Source organism: Leptonychotes weddellii, chromosome 2, assembly GCF_054177405.1.
Source record: "Leptonychotes weddellii isolate Sample4059 chromosome 2, ASM5417740v2, whole genome shotgun sequence".
NCBI classification, from domain to species: domain Eukaryota; kingdom Metazoa; phylum Chordata; class Mammalia; order Carnivora; family Phocidae; genus Leptonychotes; species Leptonychotes weddellii.
In genome coordinates this window covers 35,939,198-35,954,910 of record NC_138370.1, presented here as the reverse complement: position 1 = coordinate 35,954,910, position 15,713 = coordinate 35,939,198, and the positions used below count along the sequence as shown (strand labels likewise).

At 52.4% G+C, this 15,713-nt stretch overlaps 1 protein-coding gene and 1 long non-coding RNA gene across 2 annotated transcripts in view; both read left to right on the top strand.

Annotated features, from left to right (window-relative positions):
• GFRA2 (GDNF family receptor alpha 2) overlaps positions 1–11,474 on the top strand; it is a 137,652-nt gene extending 126,178 nt beyond the window's left edge. Inside the window, exon 8 of the mRNA XM_081809859.1 lies at positions 11,159–11,474. Coding sequence (XP_081665985.1) covers positions 11,159–11,182 — 24 coding nt within the window. The 3' untranslated portion in view covers positions 11,183–11,474. The remainder of the gene's footprint in view (positions 1–11,158) is intronic.
• LOC145718469 (uncharacterized) overlaps positions 1–15,713 on the top strand; it is a 436,241-nt gene that overhangs the window by 366,231 nt on the left and 54,297 nt on the right. The window lies entirely within an intron of this gene.

The window sequence follows — 15,713 nt, the reverse complement described above, 5'->3', positions numbered from 1 at the left end:
GACAAGGAAGCCGAAGTGGACTTTAGAACCAGACAGGACCAGAGACTTTGAAAATGCTGCCTACCCGAGCTTTTATCCCTGGCCACCCTGCCTCTGTCTTCAGGAACTGTGGACCTGAAGTGTGGACTTCCTCCACTCTTTCTTGCCAATGGGAGACGAAGACCACAGGTCTTAGCTCGCAGTCCCTGAGCCGAGAGAGTACGTGTAGGGTCTGTTGCCGCCCTCCCCGCCTTGGCTTGGGCTTCGTGTCCCCTCAGGGCAGGACAGCAATGGAGGCAGTGGGCATGGGTGTGTAACAGTTTCCTAGGGCTGCCATGACAAAGTACCACAAGCCGAGCGGCTTCACCCACAGAAATTTATGGTCTCACACTTACGGAGGCTGCAAGTCTGAGGTCAAGGTGTCAGGAGCGCCGTGCTCCCTCTGCAGGCGCTAGGAGGGATGTATTTCAGGCCACCATCCTGGCTTCAGGTGGCTTCTAGGCTTGTGGCAGCCTGACTCCAAGCTTCACATGGTGCCCTCCCTGTGGGAGTGTGTCCAAATTTCCGCCTTTTAAAGGACACCAGTCACACTGGAATGGGGTCCCCCCTCCTCAAGTATGACCTCACCTGAACTGATTTATATCTGGAAAGACTTTATTTTCAAATAAGTTCACATTATGGCAGTTAGAGCTTTGACATACGAATTTTGGAGGGACACCATTAAACCCATAATGGGGTGAGGGGGCTGGGCTATAAGATAGTTGGTTTGATCGCAGGACTCAGTGGGGGCTTGGGATGGTTTTTTGATGGGTGTGAAATAGCTCTAGAGAGTTCCAGGCTGAACACTCCTTAAACCCATCCATCTGTTTCACACAAAGCCCCCAGTGGGTGTTTCCTCTTCTTTGAACTCTGACAGTATATAGAGTGGGCATCACAGTTTAGCCCTTAATTATGTCCTTATCCTATTTTTTGGTTCACGTAAGGAAACAATGATTGAGTACCTACTATATATATGAGGCATGTGATATACATTATATCTCAATCATGACTCTGTGAAATAGGTATTATTAATCTCATTTTAGTGAGATTAAGTGAAGAAATAGATGCTTAGAGGTGTTCTGAAACTTGCTCAAGACCATATAGCTAGTAGGTGGCAGAACTGGGATCTGAGACCCTGCCTATTTGAGTCTAAAGTTCAGTTTCTCTCTGTTTTACCACATAACTCCCAAACTTGTTTATAAGCTCAAGTGAGCAGAACTCTTGTACATTCTTCTCACTATGCAGATCGATTACAATTCATTGTAGACATCCCTTCCAGTTCTTTGTGATGAAATGCCCAGGCTTTCCTAGACAATCTCTAAGCTGCTGTAGTTTCTACACTCCCTTTTGACTGCTGCTTTGGTTTACTTTCCATCAGGAGTTGTGTGATTATTCACAGAATTGGTCCGTGATACGCGTAGTACAGACGGGGGAATGGGTCAGTGCTGAGCAGCTTGCCTCCTGGGTAAAACAGGCAGCCCGGGGCCTCTGTTTTGAGGTCAGGAGCTCTGCATCTTCCTTTCTCCAGGGGGGCATCAGGCCTTGGCAAATTGATTTATACTCGCTCAACTCACAAAATTCTTGATAAGCCAGAATGCTGATTTATTAATATACAATGAGATACGGTTGCCAAGAAGACTGAATAGCTGTGGCTCCTGGACAGCACATGCTCATCTCAGTCTTTGAGAAGCAATTTACTAACTGAAAGTTAGCAAACGTGGAAAGAGACCGATGGGATCAGGGTGGGTGTGAGGGTTTATTACCGAGCTGCGGTAACCCGACCCAATCCTTTCCTCTGAGTTCTGCCTACCAAGCAGTCAGTGTATTTAGGTCAGTAGGTCAGGACACCTTCCCGGGGGATGCTCCTCCTTGTGCTTTCACTCTCCAGCCCAGTGGAGACACTACCCAACGGAATTCATTGCAACCTGCCCTTCCTTATGTAGCAGATTTCATTACATGGAGGACATGCGTTTCACCTTGGGTTGTCTGCCTCAGATGACCGATATTAACTGACCAGTGGGTGCTGGGCTCTGCGTTGGCGGGGGCCAGAGAGACTCATGTCCTCAAGGAGTGTGCAAAGAGATGTTAATATATTATGGTGAAGAATAAGTGGGGTAGACGCTGGATTTTATGGTAGCACCTGGAGGGCCTGGAGCGTCGGGAAGGCCTCCAAGAAAAGATGGTGCTGGAGTTGGCTTGTGAAGAGTGGAGAAGAGTAGTCAGGACCAAACCAAGAAAACCATCCAACCAACCAACCAAACAAAACACTGCCAACAAGTCCTGGCAGGGGGAAAGGTATACATGGAATCACGGATGCGTAAAATGTGTGTGTGTGTGTGTATGCGTGTGTGTGAGTGAGTGTGCATGTGTGTGTGAGTGTGTGTCTAACAATGGCTTGGAATTAGAGGTCAAAATGCTGGCGGATGAGGTGAAGTGGTCAACAAATCCTGGAGAGCCGTCCACAATAGGTTGAGGGGCGAGGACTTAATTAGCTCTGTAGTGGCAGAACCACTGAAATGTTTCAAGCTGAGGAGTGACACGGTCAGACCAGTGTTCTCTGGGGAGCCGGCCGTGCAGAGGGGGTCCTGATGAAATTCCTGGGAACTCTCTGATCTCCATACACAATGTCAGAGGAATCATTCTTAGAGGGGCTGCTTCTGGGTCTGCAGGATGCAACTGTACTTGCATCCCAGGAACTGCAGTGCCGGAGGGAGGCATTCCCAACACAGCAGCCGACTCCAGGTTCCTTTTTTTCTGGAGGTTTAGAGTTTGCTACTCCTGAGCACCTTGGGGACAGCTGGGAGCTGCTACAGGGTTGGAGGAATGGGGTGTGTGTGTGTGTGTCGTGCACACACGTGATGGTCCATAACTGTGAGCTTGGCATTAACCAACCAGTGCCCGAGTTATTCTCTCCTCTCTATTCACTTAGCATCTACTCCAGCACTGATCTCACTGACTTTATCATCGTTTACTGTCTCCTCTACTGGGCAGTGGACAGAAACCGTCTTCATCATATCAGAAGTCATCCCTGAATGTAATAGCTGTTCAATGAATGTTCGTCAAATGAACAGGTGGAAGGATGAGGGTTTGTGTGCTCTGTGCTCAGGCTCTCCCCTGGGGTTGGCAGAAGATGCTGAGGAAGGCAGCACGGCCTGCCCCGGGGCTGGGCCAGGCAAGGTACCAAGGGCACTATGTGGTCCTAAGTAGAGGGTAAGGTCTTTGATTAGCATAGTAACTGAGGGGGAGACTATGATTTGAAAACTTGTGGCACCTAAAGGAAGGTCACATGTCAAGAGGGCCCCAAGGTGCATCCCCAAGCAAGGTCACCAGGCTCCCTGATTGCTGGACATTTCAGAAAAATCCCAGATGGAAGGGTGAGACAGACTTCTCTGGGCCCATGTTTTCCCCTGGAGCCTAGCCTTCCAAGACCAGAGCATGCTCTATCTGACTTAACAGACACCGGTAGATGGTAAATCCAGAAAGACTACCGAAGCAGGGTATTGTGGCAAAAGAGATATGTATGCCTCGGAAGCATTTTGTTTTAATTTGAAACATCGACATGTGCACATATATTTTTTAAAAGATTTTCTTTATTTATTTGACAGAGACACAGCGAGAGAGGGAACACAAGCAGGGGGAGTGGGAGAGGGAGAAGCAGGCCTCCCGCGGAGCAGGGAGCCCGATGTGGGACTCGATCCCAGGACCCCGGGGTCATGACCTGAGCCGAAGGCAGAGGCTTAAAGACTGAGCCACCCAGGCGCCCCTAAATGTGCACATATTTGCCAATCCTTCCATGAAGGGTCAAAGCCTCGTCTCTGAAGGAGGGTCTGGTAATTAGAGTCCCCTCACCTTGAGGGCATCAACCACACCTGTGATGCACCAGCCAAGTCTAGTTTGGGTTTCATGAAAGTAGAGCACAAACTTCACGACCCATGCAAAACAATATAAATGCAGAATTCTAGATTTTTAGGACTACTCTCACCACCTCCCTGCCCTGCTCCCCAGACCCCACTCTTCATAGTGGGCTCAGCCCCACCTTATTTAACAACATTTTGAATGCCACTCCTTATCAAGGAGCATTCAATATGCTGCACTTGGAATCACTGACTTCCTTTTCACACTTCTAGTTTATTACTTTGCATAATCTTTAATCTAGCTGCATAATCAATAGTAATAAGTACAACTGGCAACAGATGCCTGGTAAAGAGATAATCACTGTTGGGAGAGGGGCCCCAGGGATTACTGGTACTCAGTGGGCTGCGGGCCCCTGTCAGTGGAGTTAAGGGAGCATCTACCCCATGTCTTCATGTCCTGGGGGCTTCAGGACCAGCTCTCTTTGCTGTCCTCTTCTCTAGTCTGAGAGCCTGTCACAGGTGGGGGCTTGGGTCCAGTGCTTTCTAATCTCCCTGTGTTCTGGCACAGGCTTCTTCCAGTCACCCAGACTCCTCCTGGGGGCCCCCATACACCCCTCTCCCCATACCCCCAGAGCTCCGTTCGTTTCTTATTAGGCAGATAGATATGGAATGGATTCCCAGCTCTATTGCTTAATGGGTTTTAAACTTGACTAACATAGTTAGCTTCTTTCAGCTTATCAGAGTGGGTTGTTGTGGGATTAAATTCAATCAGGTAAATGTGTTGTAACAATACCTAATGTTACAGAACACATACTGTGAACCGGGCAGAACTTTAGGTGGATTACTTCATTTTGGCAAAACCCAGCTCACTGATCCCAGGTCACAGCAGGGGAAACTGAGATTCGGGGAGCTCATGCCTCAGTTAGCAAGCAGGCAGCCCAGCTCCGGCACCCACGCTTAGTCTTCAGGAAATGCTACCATCTGTGCTGACATCCTATCACATGGTAGATGCACCATAAATGCACGACAGTAATAATAAATGCATGGTGGATACATACTTCTACCCTCAACCCAGGCTGCCCCCCCACCCCCAATCCCAGTAGGGCAGGGCCAAGTCTCCTGCTTGTTTATACAAGACAATACCAAGTTCAGCATGGCAGAGATGGTTGGATCTACCAAAGATTCATCCTGCCCTTCCATAGTTCAGTGCCATTGCAGTGTGCCAACTGCCCAGCCGGGAGCCACGTTTGCCAGATCTTCCGTCACCCCCACACCCGGCTCCCCAGAGCCTCCCCTGTGCCCTCCCCACTCTCTCCCTTTCTCTCTCTGGCTGGATGTCAATGATCAGGGCCACACACTGAAGAGGAAGGCCCTTCTGTTGACCTGTGTCCCTAAATGGGCAGGGCCGAGTCCCCCATCCCACCTGCCAACTGGACTTTGAGAAAAAAAGAACAAAGCCCCTGAGATGGTGGGGTTTGTCTTTTACAGCCGCTGGTGCTCTCTCGACTCAAGCACACACTGGGGGCCTCTTTGAACTTGCTGGAAAGAGACCACCGGCGAACTCCCTTAAAATGACCTGCACGGCTCACCACATTTTGGGTGTAGGAGAGTGTGTTCTAGTGTGGAGGTTGTTAGACACCATATCCCTAATTTATAGAAGCCTAAACTGCAAGTACAACTCTATTTGCCACAACAGGATGTAGTGAGAAAAGGAACCGCGTGATCAGGAAGAGCTCAGCTCCAAGTCCAGCCCTGCCCTTTCCAGCTACAGCACCTTAAACAGAGTGATTCCTCCGCTCTGGGTTCCTTGGATAAGGCAAAATCACACATTTCGAAAGAGGCAGAATAATGTCTCTCTGGGAGGCTTGTTGCGGGACTCAGAAAAAGCGACGGTGCGCGGCCCGCAGTGGGCCATCCACGAAGGGCATCTTGCTTATGATTCACTCACTGAGAAGGGCTGAATGGAAGCCTGTGATGTACTCCAAGCTATCAGGGTGCCGAGGACACAGGGCCGACCCGTAGGCGATGGCCCTGTGACCGGGAAATGCGCTTGACACACCTGAAGGGGCTGAGTGCTATTTTCAGGAGGCACGGGCCATGTGCCGGAGCGCGGGACGTCCCCAGAGCAGTTCTGAGGAAGCTGGCCTGGGGCCCACAGACCCTTCCCTGCAGAGGTGGGCCCTGGAGGTGAAGGCAAGCCACAGTGACTGCTCAGGACAGGGCCCCTCTGGACTTCTGGTCCCCTTTGCTGCTGTTGTCGGCGAGACCAGAGTGTTGAAGAGATTTGGAGGAGGTTGGATGGCCTCCGGAAAGCCGTGCACTTGACTGCATCCTGCGGAGGTCACCGTGCTGTGGCGGGGCCCGCCGCCCAGCGGGGGGGCCCAGGGAGAGCACGTCCTGGTGCCCGGATCAGCCAGCTGGGCCGGCCGGAGAACAGCTTCAGGATGATGCTCGAGCAGGGATCCCCTCGCCAGAACGGGGAGCACGGCCCCATGTCTGGGCCTTTGTGGAGGCCCAGGAACAAGGCTGGTGACACACAGGGATGCTCATTTCTGGGCAAATTTCCAGTTCTGCTGCCACTTCCACCGGCTCCTTTATGAGACAGTCTCCACCGCAGGGACCCCGAACACCTGGCGTTTTCAGCCAGGAGGCCAGAACAGCTCTTCCAGCAGCTGCTGGCTAGCATCATGGCATCCCTGTTTGGGGACAGTTGGAGTTCGCTGTGAGGAGGCTTCTCGTTGGTGACACAGGCCAGCAGCCTCTCTCTCCTCTGCTCTGGGCTTTAGTTTCCCTGGATGGTTGTTTCGTTGCCACAGATCCCTTTGTGTTCAGTGTTTTCCAGGTTAATTAATCCTATTATTATTGTCACTGGAGTCTATTAGATCATTATTGATGTGCGACTCACCAGCCAAAGATGATTATTAATTATTACCTTATGGATTGTTTTGTACACAAGCACGATGCACCCTCAATCCTGAGGCCGGGGTGCCTGGCTGGCATTTGGGGCTCCCTGCTTGGGTCTGGGCTAGCTACAGCATCACAGGGCCATCCGGTGGGCATGAGGGGGCCAAGCCGTTGGTGGCAGTAGGAGCATCTTCAGCCAAACTAGAAAGAGGCACATGGGCCCAGGCCTTCCCCTCCAGGCCTTTTTTCCATGGGCAGGCCCCGTGCTGCCCCCAGGATGTGGCCGTGCCGTTCCCCAACCCCAAAGGCTTTCAATTCCTGTGCTCCAACGGGCTTAGGAATATAAAGGCGGCCGTTACTTTCCTTCGAGGTACCTGCTACATGCCGTCACATTTGATCAGCAACAATGCCACGAGGTGATATGATTCCCATGTTACAGATGAGGAAGTCGAGGCTCCATAGACCTAGGAACTTGCTGAGGAATTATGGAAATGAAATTTGAACCCCAGTTTGCTCTACTTCAAAGCCAATTCCTTCTCAGCGTGAAGAAGTGAACCTCATTTTACCAAGAATACAGAGAAATGGACGGTGGACAGAGCTTGATGGTAAAGGAAAGACTTAAGGAAAGGTCTCACGTGTTAGCTGCCGGGGAGTGGGGGAGGCAAGACATCCAGGCAGCAGCAGGGCCTCTGGGACCCCCAAAGCCACAGAGTGTGTATAGGGGTCTGCAGCTTTCGTGGAAGCCAGGCGGGCCGTCTCCTCCAGGGCGTGTCGCTGCTCTGCCCTCCCACCCCGGCGGCTGAGTGGGAGGCTCCAGGCGCAGTGAGCCAGGCCTGGGAGCTTTCCGCAACGGTGCCCCCTGCAAGTTGTGGGCCTTCCCTAAGGGCAGCGGCGACACACGGGGCCAGAGACAGGCCCCACTGCCTGGCTGTGTGCCCTCCTGGGGAGAGATGGCGACTTCTGGCTTTTGGGAGGCCCATGGGCAGTGTACGATCCATTGTCTCCCTATCTCCTGTTCTGCATGCCCCTCCAGCCTAATCCCGGTGGCATAAAAAGTGTGGCTTTCTGTGTGGGGGCAGAGGGTGGAGGATGGGGCTCTCCGGGTGTGGCAGCCGGACCCTGGTGTGGAGGTCGATGTCTTGTTTGTGGAGGCCGAGTGTATGCGAGCATCGGGACCTTCCTGTACCCCACCCCTCCCCCTCACTGCTATATCAATCCTGGTTTATGTTTCCTGTGTTTTAGGATGGTTCCACATCTTGAAGGGTCTTACTGGCAGGGCTAGCTGATTCCTGCAGATAATAAACAATGTGCCTGTGAACACACCTTGTGTATGCAAACCGACCATCCGGCGTCCACCCCCCCCCACGTCCTTGGTCCAGCCCATATCCCCTGCTCTACAGCACCCCGGGCCAGGCACCGGGCAAGCGGACACCACCCCCCGGGCCCACAGTCCGCCAGTGACACATGCAAGCTAGCCAGGCCCTGGCAGTTGCCCCTGGCCTGGCCTGCCTTGCGCACGGGATACACCGTGAAGGGCGTGGCTGTGAGGTCCCCGTGCTCTGCCTTCTGTCTCCTGACCCACCCTGCGGTTTCCCATGTGGCCGCGTGTGCCGCCCCGTGCCTCTCATTTCCAGGGGAACGGGGAGTAACAACGAAATCTGCCAATGGCATTCGCCCCTCGTGTCATCGCTCAGTCACCTCCATACATTTAAGCCCACAGGGACATTTTCATACAACTGCCACCAGGGCAGGTCCTGCTTCATGATCCCCAAAGGAGTCCTGCCTGGGGACCTGGGGGGTGGCTGACTGGGATGGTCACGAAGGGCTGATGGCACAACGTCTGAGCAGGGGATGGGACGATGATCCTTAACCCTTTTTAGTTCACTTGGAAAGCCACATTTGCACACTCAGCTCTGCGTGTATTTTTTGAGGTTTGGGTCACGAGGTTGGGACCTCTCAGAGTAGGAATGGGGGGTAACTGGGAGCCTCTTTGGGTGGGGAGAAAAGGGAGCAGGAGTGTGTGGGGGTGCGGGAGGAGACACAGAGCATTTCGCAGTCACTACCCTGGGAAGAAGAGGCCTCCGTGTCCTCATCTGTGAAATGGGGCTCAGAGCATTTGCTTTCTCTGTGTCACAGGAATTGAGCAAGGGTGACTTTGAGAATCGATGTGGAGGCACCCCTTTTTAAAAGATTTTATTTATTTATTTGAGAGAGAGAGAGACTGAGAGAGAGCATGAGCAAGGGGGAGGGTCAGAGGAAGAAGGAGAAACAGACTCCCTGCTGAGCAAGGAGCCCAACGTGGGGCTCGATCCCAGGACCAAAGGGATCATGACCTGAGCCGAAGACAGACACGTAACCGACTGAGCCACCCAGGTGCCCCTCGATGTGGAGGCCCTTTAGAAAGGCATGGACTATGGTCCTGATCATGATGGATAATCTAGTGACAGGAACATTTGGGGAGGGTCAGCGGCAGCCTCCAAGATTTGGGAGGTGGCGGGAATCTTCTGGTTGGGTTGACGGATGATCCATTTTTGCAGTGGTTCAGTGTCTTGTTCAGGTTTTCCATAGACTTGGCCATCTGATTAAAGTAAAACTATTTCCCTGTGGCATCATTTCCAAGGAGAGGATAAAGAAAATTAAAAATTGCAGTAATGATAACAATGATAAACCCAATATAAATAAACAGGAGAATAAACCATGGTGGTTTGTGGGAGCTCCAGGCTCCTTCCCGGGCCCAGCCGGGCCATGGCTGCTGGCTGACCTTGGGGCTGGTGCTATTGCAGGTGGGGAGGTGGCAGGGGGATTCTTGGGCTTCTGTGGGGGCCTGGTCTCTGCTCTCCTCTCCCTGAGTATATGGCCTTGCCTGAGGAATCTGGAGGTCTCTCAGGATGGAGCATGGCGGGAGCAGGGCCTGGTTGTGTGGGTGCGGGTTGTGAGTCTTGGGCCCTGTTTGGTGAAAATGCCCAGTGTGGTCCTGGGCTGGCCACTGTGGAGCTAAGATGCCTACTCATCTGTAACCAGAAGTGGGAACAGGTGCTTAGCAGTGTATTTATAACAGCTGGGGAAACTTGAAATGTTTCTTTTAGGTTCAGAAAAACCCACACAACTTTTTTTTTTTCCTTATCCATTCTTTCCCTTCCCATGTCCCTTCCTCCCTCCCTCCCCTCCTTTGAACTCCTAGTGAAGCGGCCCAGTACTAGGTTCTTGGTACACAGACATGAAGGAGGCCCCGTGTTCTCCCTTGAGGAGTTTTCGTGGGTGTCTAAGTCTGTAAAGAATTCTTAAAAACCACTGACCTGCAGAAAAAAATGGAGCTTCCCTCTATCTGATTGGACGCATCTCGCTATTGGAGAGAACCCCAAGGCTGCTCACGATTTCCTGCCCCTCCCAGAGGGTCTGTGGCAGACAGATCCACAGACAGTGACAGCACCCTGGAAATGTCCAGAGAGGGCTTATGCCTGCTTGCCCTGTGAGGACAGGGAAAGGGCACTTAACCCAGCTGGCTTCCTGGAGGAGGCGGCCCCTTAGCTGAATCTCCTGGAAGTTTCCCGATGGCCCTGTCCCCGCCCACCGTGATGTGTCTGCGGGCACAGCATCTGTGCTGCGGAGAATAGCCTGGGAGTGGGAACAGAAGCTGAGGGAGACCCTCCTGCAGCCCGTGCCTCAGTGTCCATTTCGGCTGTACTGGATGAGTGCACGCGGGCTGCATCCTTGCGCTTCTGCGAGTTCCTCGCCTCTAGTTCACACACTTGCCTGTCCTTCAGGAGGGTGATACGGCCTGTGACTGGTGTTTGCCCACGTACCAGGCACTGCACGCCAGGGCCCGACAGGCATTGTTGCATTTAACCTTCATCCTCCTAGGAGGCCGGACCCCCAGGGTGAGCGAGCAGTGGGCCGAGTAACTGGCCCAGCATGGCCCCGCAGCATGCAGTCCCCTCCCTGGGGGCCCCCGCCCCCCAGAGCCAACATCTGGGGAGTTACCCCTATTTTCTGTCCCTACTGGCTTCTCCTCAAGTGCCTTCCATCCTTTTCCCATCCAGCCAGTCCCTGGTCGAGGAGCCCAATTTGTGTTTGGTTTCCTTTCCCCCGTCTCCACCACGTCAGTTGCCAAAAACAACAGTTACTACTTCTTGGTCTCCTCCGGGTAGCGGATGTGGTGTTAGGACACTACCTATGTGCTTTGTCATCCTGGAAACAGCTCTGCCAGACCTGAGCCCTGGGGTGGGCCAGGGGCGTGCCCATAGCCTTCTTGATCCTGGGCGGTGGGGGTGGGGTCTTCACCTCATCTGTTTGACTCCCAAAGGCCCGCCCCTCACCACCCTGCTGGCACGCCCACCCTCGTTGAACCTTGCTAAAGCCGGTTCATTGTACTTCCCATGCAGGCTTCCGTGAAGTCTGTGTCCTAATTCCCAGGACCTGTGAATATGGTGATCGCACGGCAAGCGGGGATGAAGGTTGCAGATGGAGTTAAGGTTGCTAATCAGCTGAGATGGGCCCGGATTACCCGCGGGGCCTAATGTCATCACAAGACCTCTTGAACTGTGGAAGGCGCAGGCAGAAGAAGCGGAGCCAGAGAGAGATCGAAAGATGCCTTCTTCTGGCTCTCAAGACGGAAGGGGCCAGAAGTCAGGAGCCAGGAACACAGGTGGCTTCTGGAAACTGGAAAAGGCAAGGAAATGGACTCTCCCCTGGAGCCTCCAGAGGGAGCACCGTCCTGCAGCAACCTGATTTCAGCCTAGGCAGACGGTTCCGGACCTCTGCCCTCCAGAACCGTAAGATAATAAATGTGCGTTGTTTTAGGCACTGAGTTGGGTAGTTTGTCACAGCAGCCATGGGAATTCGCCACCTCCAGCCCCCAGCTCAGGACCTCATTACTTCTCTCTTCAACTGTGGCCTCCACCTGACCTCCAATCTTTGTTCTAAAGGGTCCGCACTTCATCTTTTTAAAGCAAAGATGATCCCCTCTTGGCCCAGAGACGGTCGCTGCCTCCCACCACCAAATCTGCGAGGCTCCCAGCCCCTGCAGCCTCTGCGCCGTACACTCTGCCTTCCTGCTCTCTAGTGTGGGGAGGTCCTTGCCCCCCACAAAGGCCGGCACCCCGCCGGTGGCTCCAGGTGGCTTCTCCCCGATGCTCAGTCTCTCTCTCTCCAGGGCCACAGCGCCGGGTTTAATCGCTTTCTTCACGTCGGGGCCTTTGTGTCTGCGGTTGCATCTGCCCAAAATGTTCTTCCCCCAGGTGGCTCCACGTGGTTCGTCCCCACATATTGTTCACGCCTCTGTCCCCCCCAGTCATCGCAGCTCCCCTTTTTCTCCTACTCTGTTCTCTTCATGACTCTGCAGCCTGACACTGCGGCCTCCTTTTAGCTTGCTCTGCTCATTGCTAGAACTCCAGTGCCTGGAACAGGACCTGGTGAACAGTAGGCGCTCAGAGAATATTTGCTGGAGGAACATGTCATCTTTTATCACTTTAAATACAAAATAGATGCCGGTAGATCATTGTGTCTTCAGCACCGCTCTCTCCCTGAGCCCCAGGTCTCTACATTCAAGCGCTTATTTGACACCTCGATTTAGCTATTCCACAAGCATCTCCAACATTGGATTCCTGTCTCCCGTCTATACCCTCCGACCAGTTCCTCCCAATCAGTTAAGCCACTCATGGGTAGTTTTTCCATGAGAAGTGATCCCGCTTTCCCCCACTCTCCACACCCAGTCTGTCAGCCAGTCCTGCCACCGCTGCCTCCAGAACACACCTGAACACACACCCGGCCCCCTGTCCCCATCCTCACTGTCACCCCCAGCCTGCAGAGCTGTTGTCCTGCTCCCCCCCAGCTTTGTCAGCCCACAGCGGCACAAGGATATTTACATTTTTTAAACATGTACAGTTGGGGGCGCCTGGGTGGCTCAGTCAGTTGGTCGTCTGCCTTCGGCTCAGGTCATGATCCTGGGGTCCTGGGATCCAGCCCCATGTCAAGCTCTCTACTCAGCGGGGAGCCTGCTTCTCTCTCTCCCTCTGCTGCTCCACGTGCTTGTGCTCTCTCTCTCTCTGTCAAATAAATAAATAAATAAATAAATAAATGCTTTAAAAGAAGAGAATGGAATCAAATGATAGGTCTAGAAAAATATTTACACTGATAAAGGATTCATAGCCATAATATACAAAGAGCTTTTAAAAATCAACAAAAAGGGGCACCTGGGTGGCTCAGTTGGTTAAGTGTCTGCCTTCGGCTCAGGTCGTGATCCCGGAGTCCTGGGATCAAGCCCCCAATCGGGCTCAGCGGGGAGTCTGCTTCTCCCTCTCCCTCTGCCTCTCCCCTTGCTCGTGCTCTGTCTCTCAAATAAATAAATAAAATCTTTAAAAAAATTTAAAATATACAATTGTTTTATGGAGAAGTAGCAAAGATAGCACAGAGTTCCCATCACCCCCACCCAGTTTCCCCTACTTTCACCAACTTCCATTACTGTGGCTTGTTTGTCACAACTAAGTAACCCACTTGGGCGCCTTGCTATTAACTGAACTGCATCCTCCACTCGGACTTCTGTCTGTGTCAGGGTCCCATCCAGGCTCCCACAGGACACGTAGTCATCATGTCTCCTCTGCTCCTCTGAGCTGGGACAGTTCCTTGGACTTTGCTTGTTCGTGATGACCTTGACAGTGTGAGGAGTACTGGTTGGGTATTTTGTCGAAGGCCCCTCAATTTAGGTTTATCTGATGTTTCTCTCATGCTGAGGTGGGAGTTAGGGTTTGGGGAGCATGGCCACAGGGGTGAAGGGCCCATCTCAGCACATGGCACCCGGGGTGCATGCTATCAGTGTGACTGCTCACGGGTGACATGGAATTCTGTCACTTGCTGGGGCAGCACTTTATCCACGTGGGCTCCTTCCCTCTCCCCTCTCTTTGGAAGCGAGTCACTGAGAGCAGTTGGCAGGCAGGGGGCAGGAGGGCATTGAACCTGTTTGCTGGGGGGGAGAGCATCAACATACATTACTGGGAGTGCTGTATGGGAGATTTGTCTCTTCTTCCTCAATTATTCATTCATTTGCTGATTGATTCATCATTTGTATGCAATATGGAATCTCAGGCATTTATTTTAATTCAATACTATGTTATTTATTTGCTGCTCAGATTGTTCCAGCTTTGGCATTTGGGCGCTCCTTCAGGTGGGCTCCTGTGTCCATATGACTTGCCCCCATGTCTGTTTTTCCCGAGTACCTCCTCCCCTCTTACCGCTTCTTCCTGCTGTGGGCTCATGCAGTGCTTTCCCTGACCCAGCCCTAGAACCAGCCATGTCTCCAGGAGCCCCGGAGTCCTTGGAGTCCGTGGAGTGGAGAGTTGTATTAGAAACTGAGGTGTGGTTGCTGGGCGTGTCCACTGGCACTAGGTCAAGGATCTTTTAAAAACACAGAATGAGTCATATCTTTTTTTTCCACTTAGAATATAATACACACAGCTTACCGTGGTGATCAGACTCCCGGCCACCTTGTCAGTCTTGTTTGGAACCCCTGTAGTGCAGATGCTCCTTTGACAGACCAGTACACTTACTGGATCTTACTGTATCTTACCTGGCTGGCTCTGGGCCTCAGCGAAATGCCGCTGGACTGCAGCTCCGTGAGAGGCGTGGCAGCAGGGCCCTTCTCGGCCTTGCTCTTGTGGTCTTCTGGCTGCTCGGAAGGTCCCGGCGCCCGGCAGTGCTGAACAAGTGGGTATGGAATGGGTGGTGACCTCCAAGCACTTGTTCTGCCCTCCGCACGTGGCAGTCTGATGGAAAGCTTGTCCCTCTCTAGAAAACTTTAGTCTTCGCGTAAGGCCTAGCTCAAGATGCATGAAGCCCTTATGATTCCCTGTGACCCACAAAACGGCTGCCCCCTCTTTTGCTCCTGTAGCTTTTTGCACAAGTCTCTAAGAGCACCCGGCACGTGGAGCTCTCCGTAGCTCGCAAACACCCCTTTCTTGCTCACGGGTGCCAACCATGACTTGCCCATCTTGGCTCTGCAGTTCGAGGCCCCCCATAAGTGCGTGTAAGGGAATTCTGAAAGTCTCCATTTGGGTTCCCTGACCATATTCAGCAGAAGCTGAAGCCAGGAGAGCCATTTCCAGCCCTCAGAAAGCTCTTGGAAGGCCATGGCAAAGGTGGCCTCCCATTTGCTTTCTCCTTCTTTCCCCTTCTTTGGTAGAAAGAGCTGGAGGGGAGAAAGTTCACTTCTAGCAAAGCTTGCTGATATTTCAGTGGCTCTAAAGCAGGTCCCGTCATCCCCAGTCTTATCTTAAAATCTCCTTGATGTCTGACTGTTTTGTTCCCCCACCTCTGAAGATCAATAATATTGCAGAAGTGAGAGATCGAAGTTTTTCAAGTGGTGGGTGAGGAGGGGCAGGGGCAGGGTGTGGGGCTTGGTGAGAGAGTTCCCAATAAACTCACCCCTGGATGATGCTTCCAGATGCACAAAAGCTTGTTACCTGCTCTCATCTCTCTCTCCTTCTCTCCCCTTTCTCCACCCCCTGTTCTCCATCCTTCCCTCCCTCGCTCTCTCTCCCATAAACTAAGCCACAGCCTCAAACAACATCTTGTAAAGCACATTATAAAATGCTTCTAATAAATCCCTAACAGCCTTGGCCATAACCAGCTGAGAGAAAGGTGATTATGACACCAAAGTGTCAGGTTAGAACAACAAATTGGGCCACGCGAGCAGGGATTTATTTGTCTTTATAAGTATGCTGTAAAGGTCCATATAATTTCACAAATAAATACGAACATTGCTTAGTAAATGGCTTCTGGATTTAGAGCCCCAGGACCACAGGAAGGAACACATTAGCACCAAGGGTGCCATTTCAGATATGGGGCAGATCAGCCTAGGGGCTGCCAGCCAGATGGCACTCAGCCTACCCCGTCCCTTTTCAAATGCGCAGGGCTTTCCAGGCTAGGGCAGCAGAGGGCTGGGCA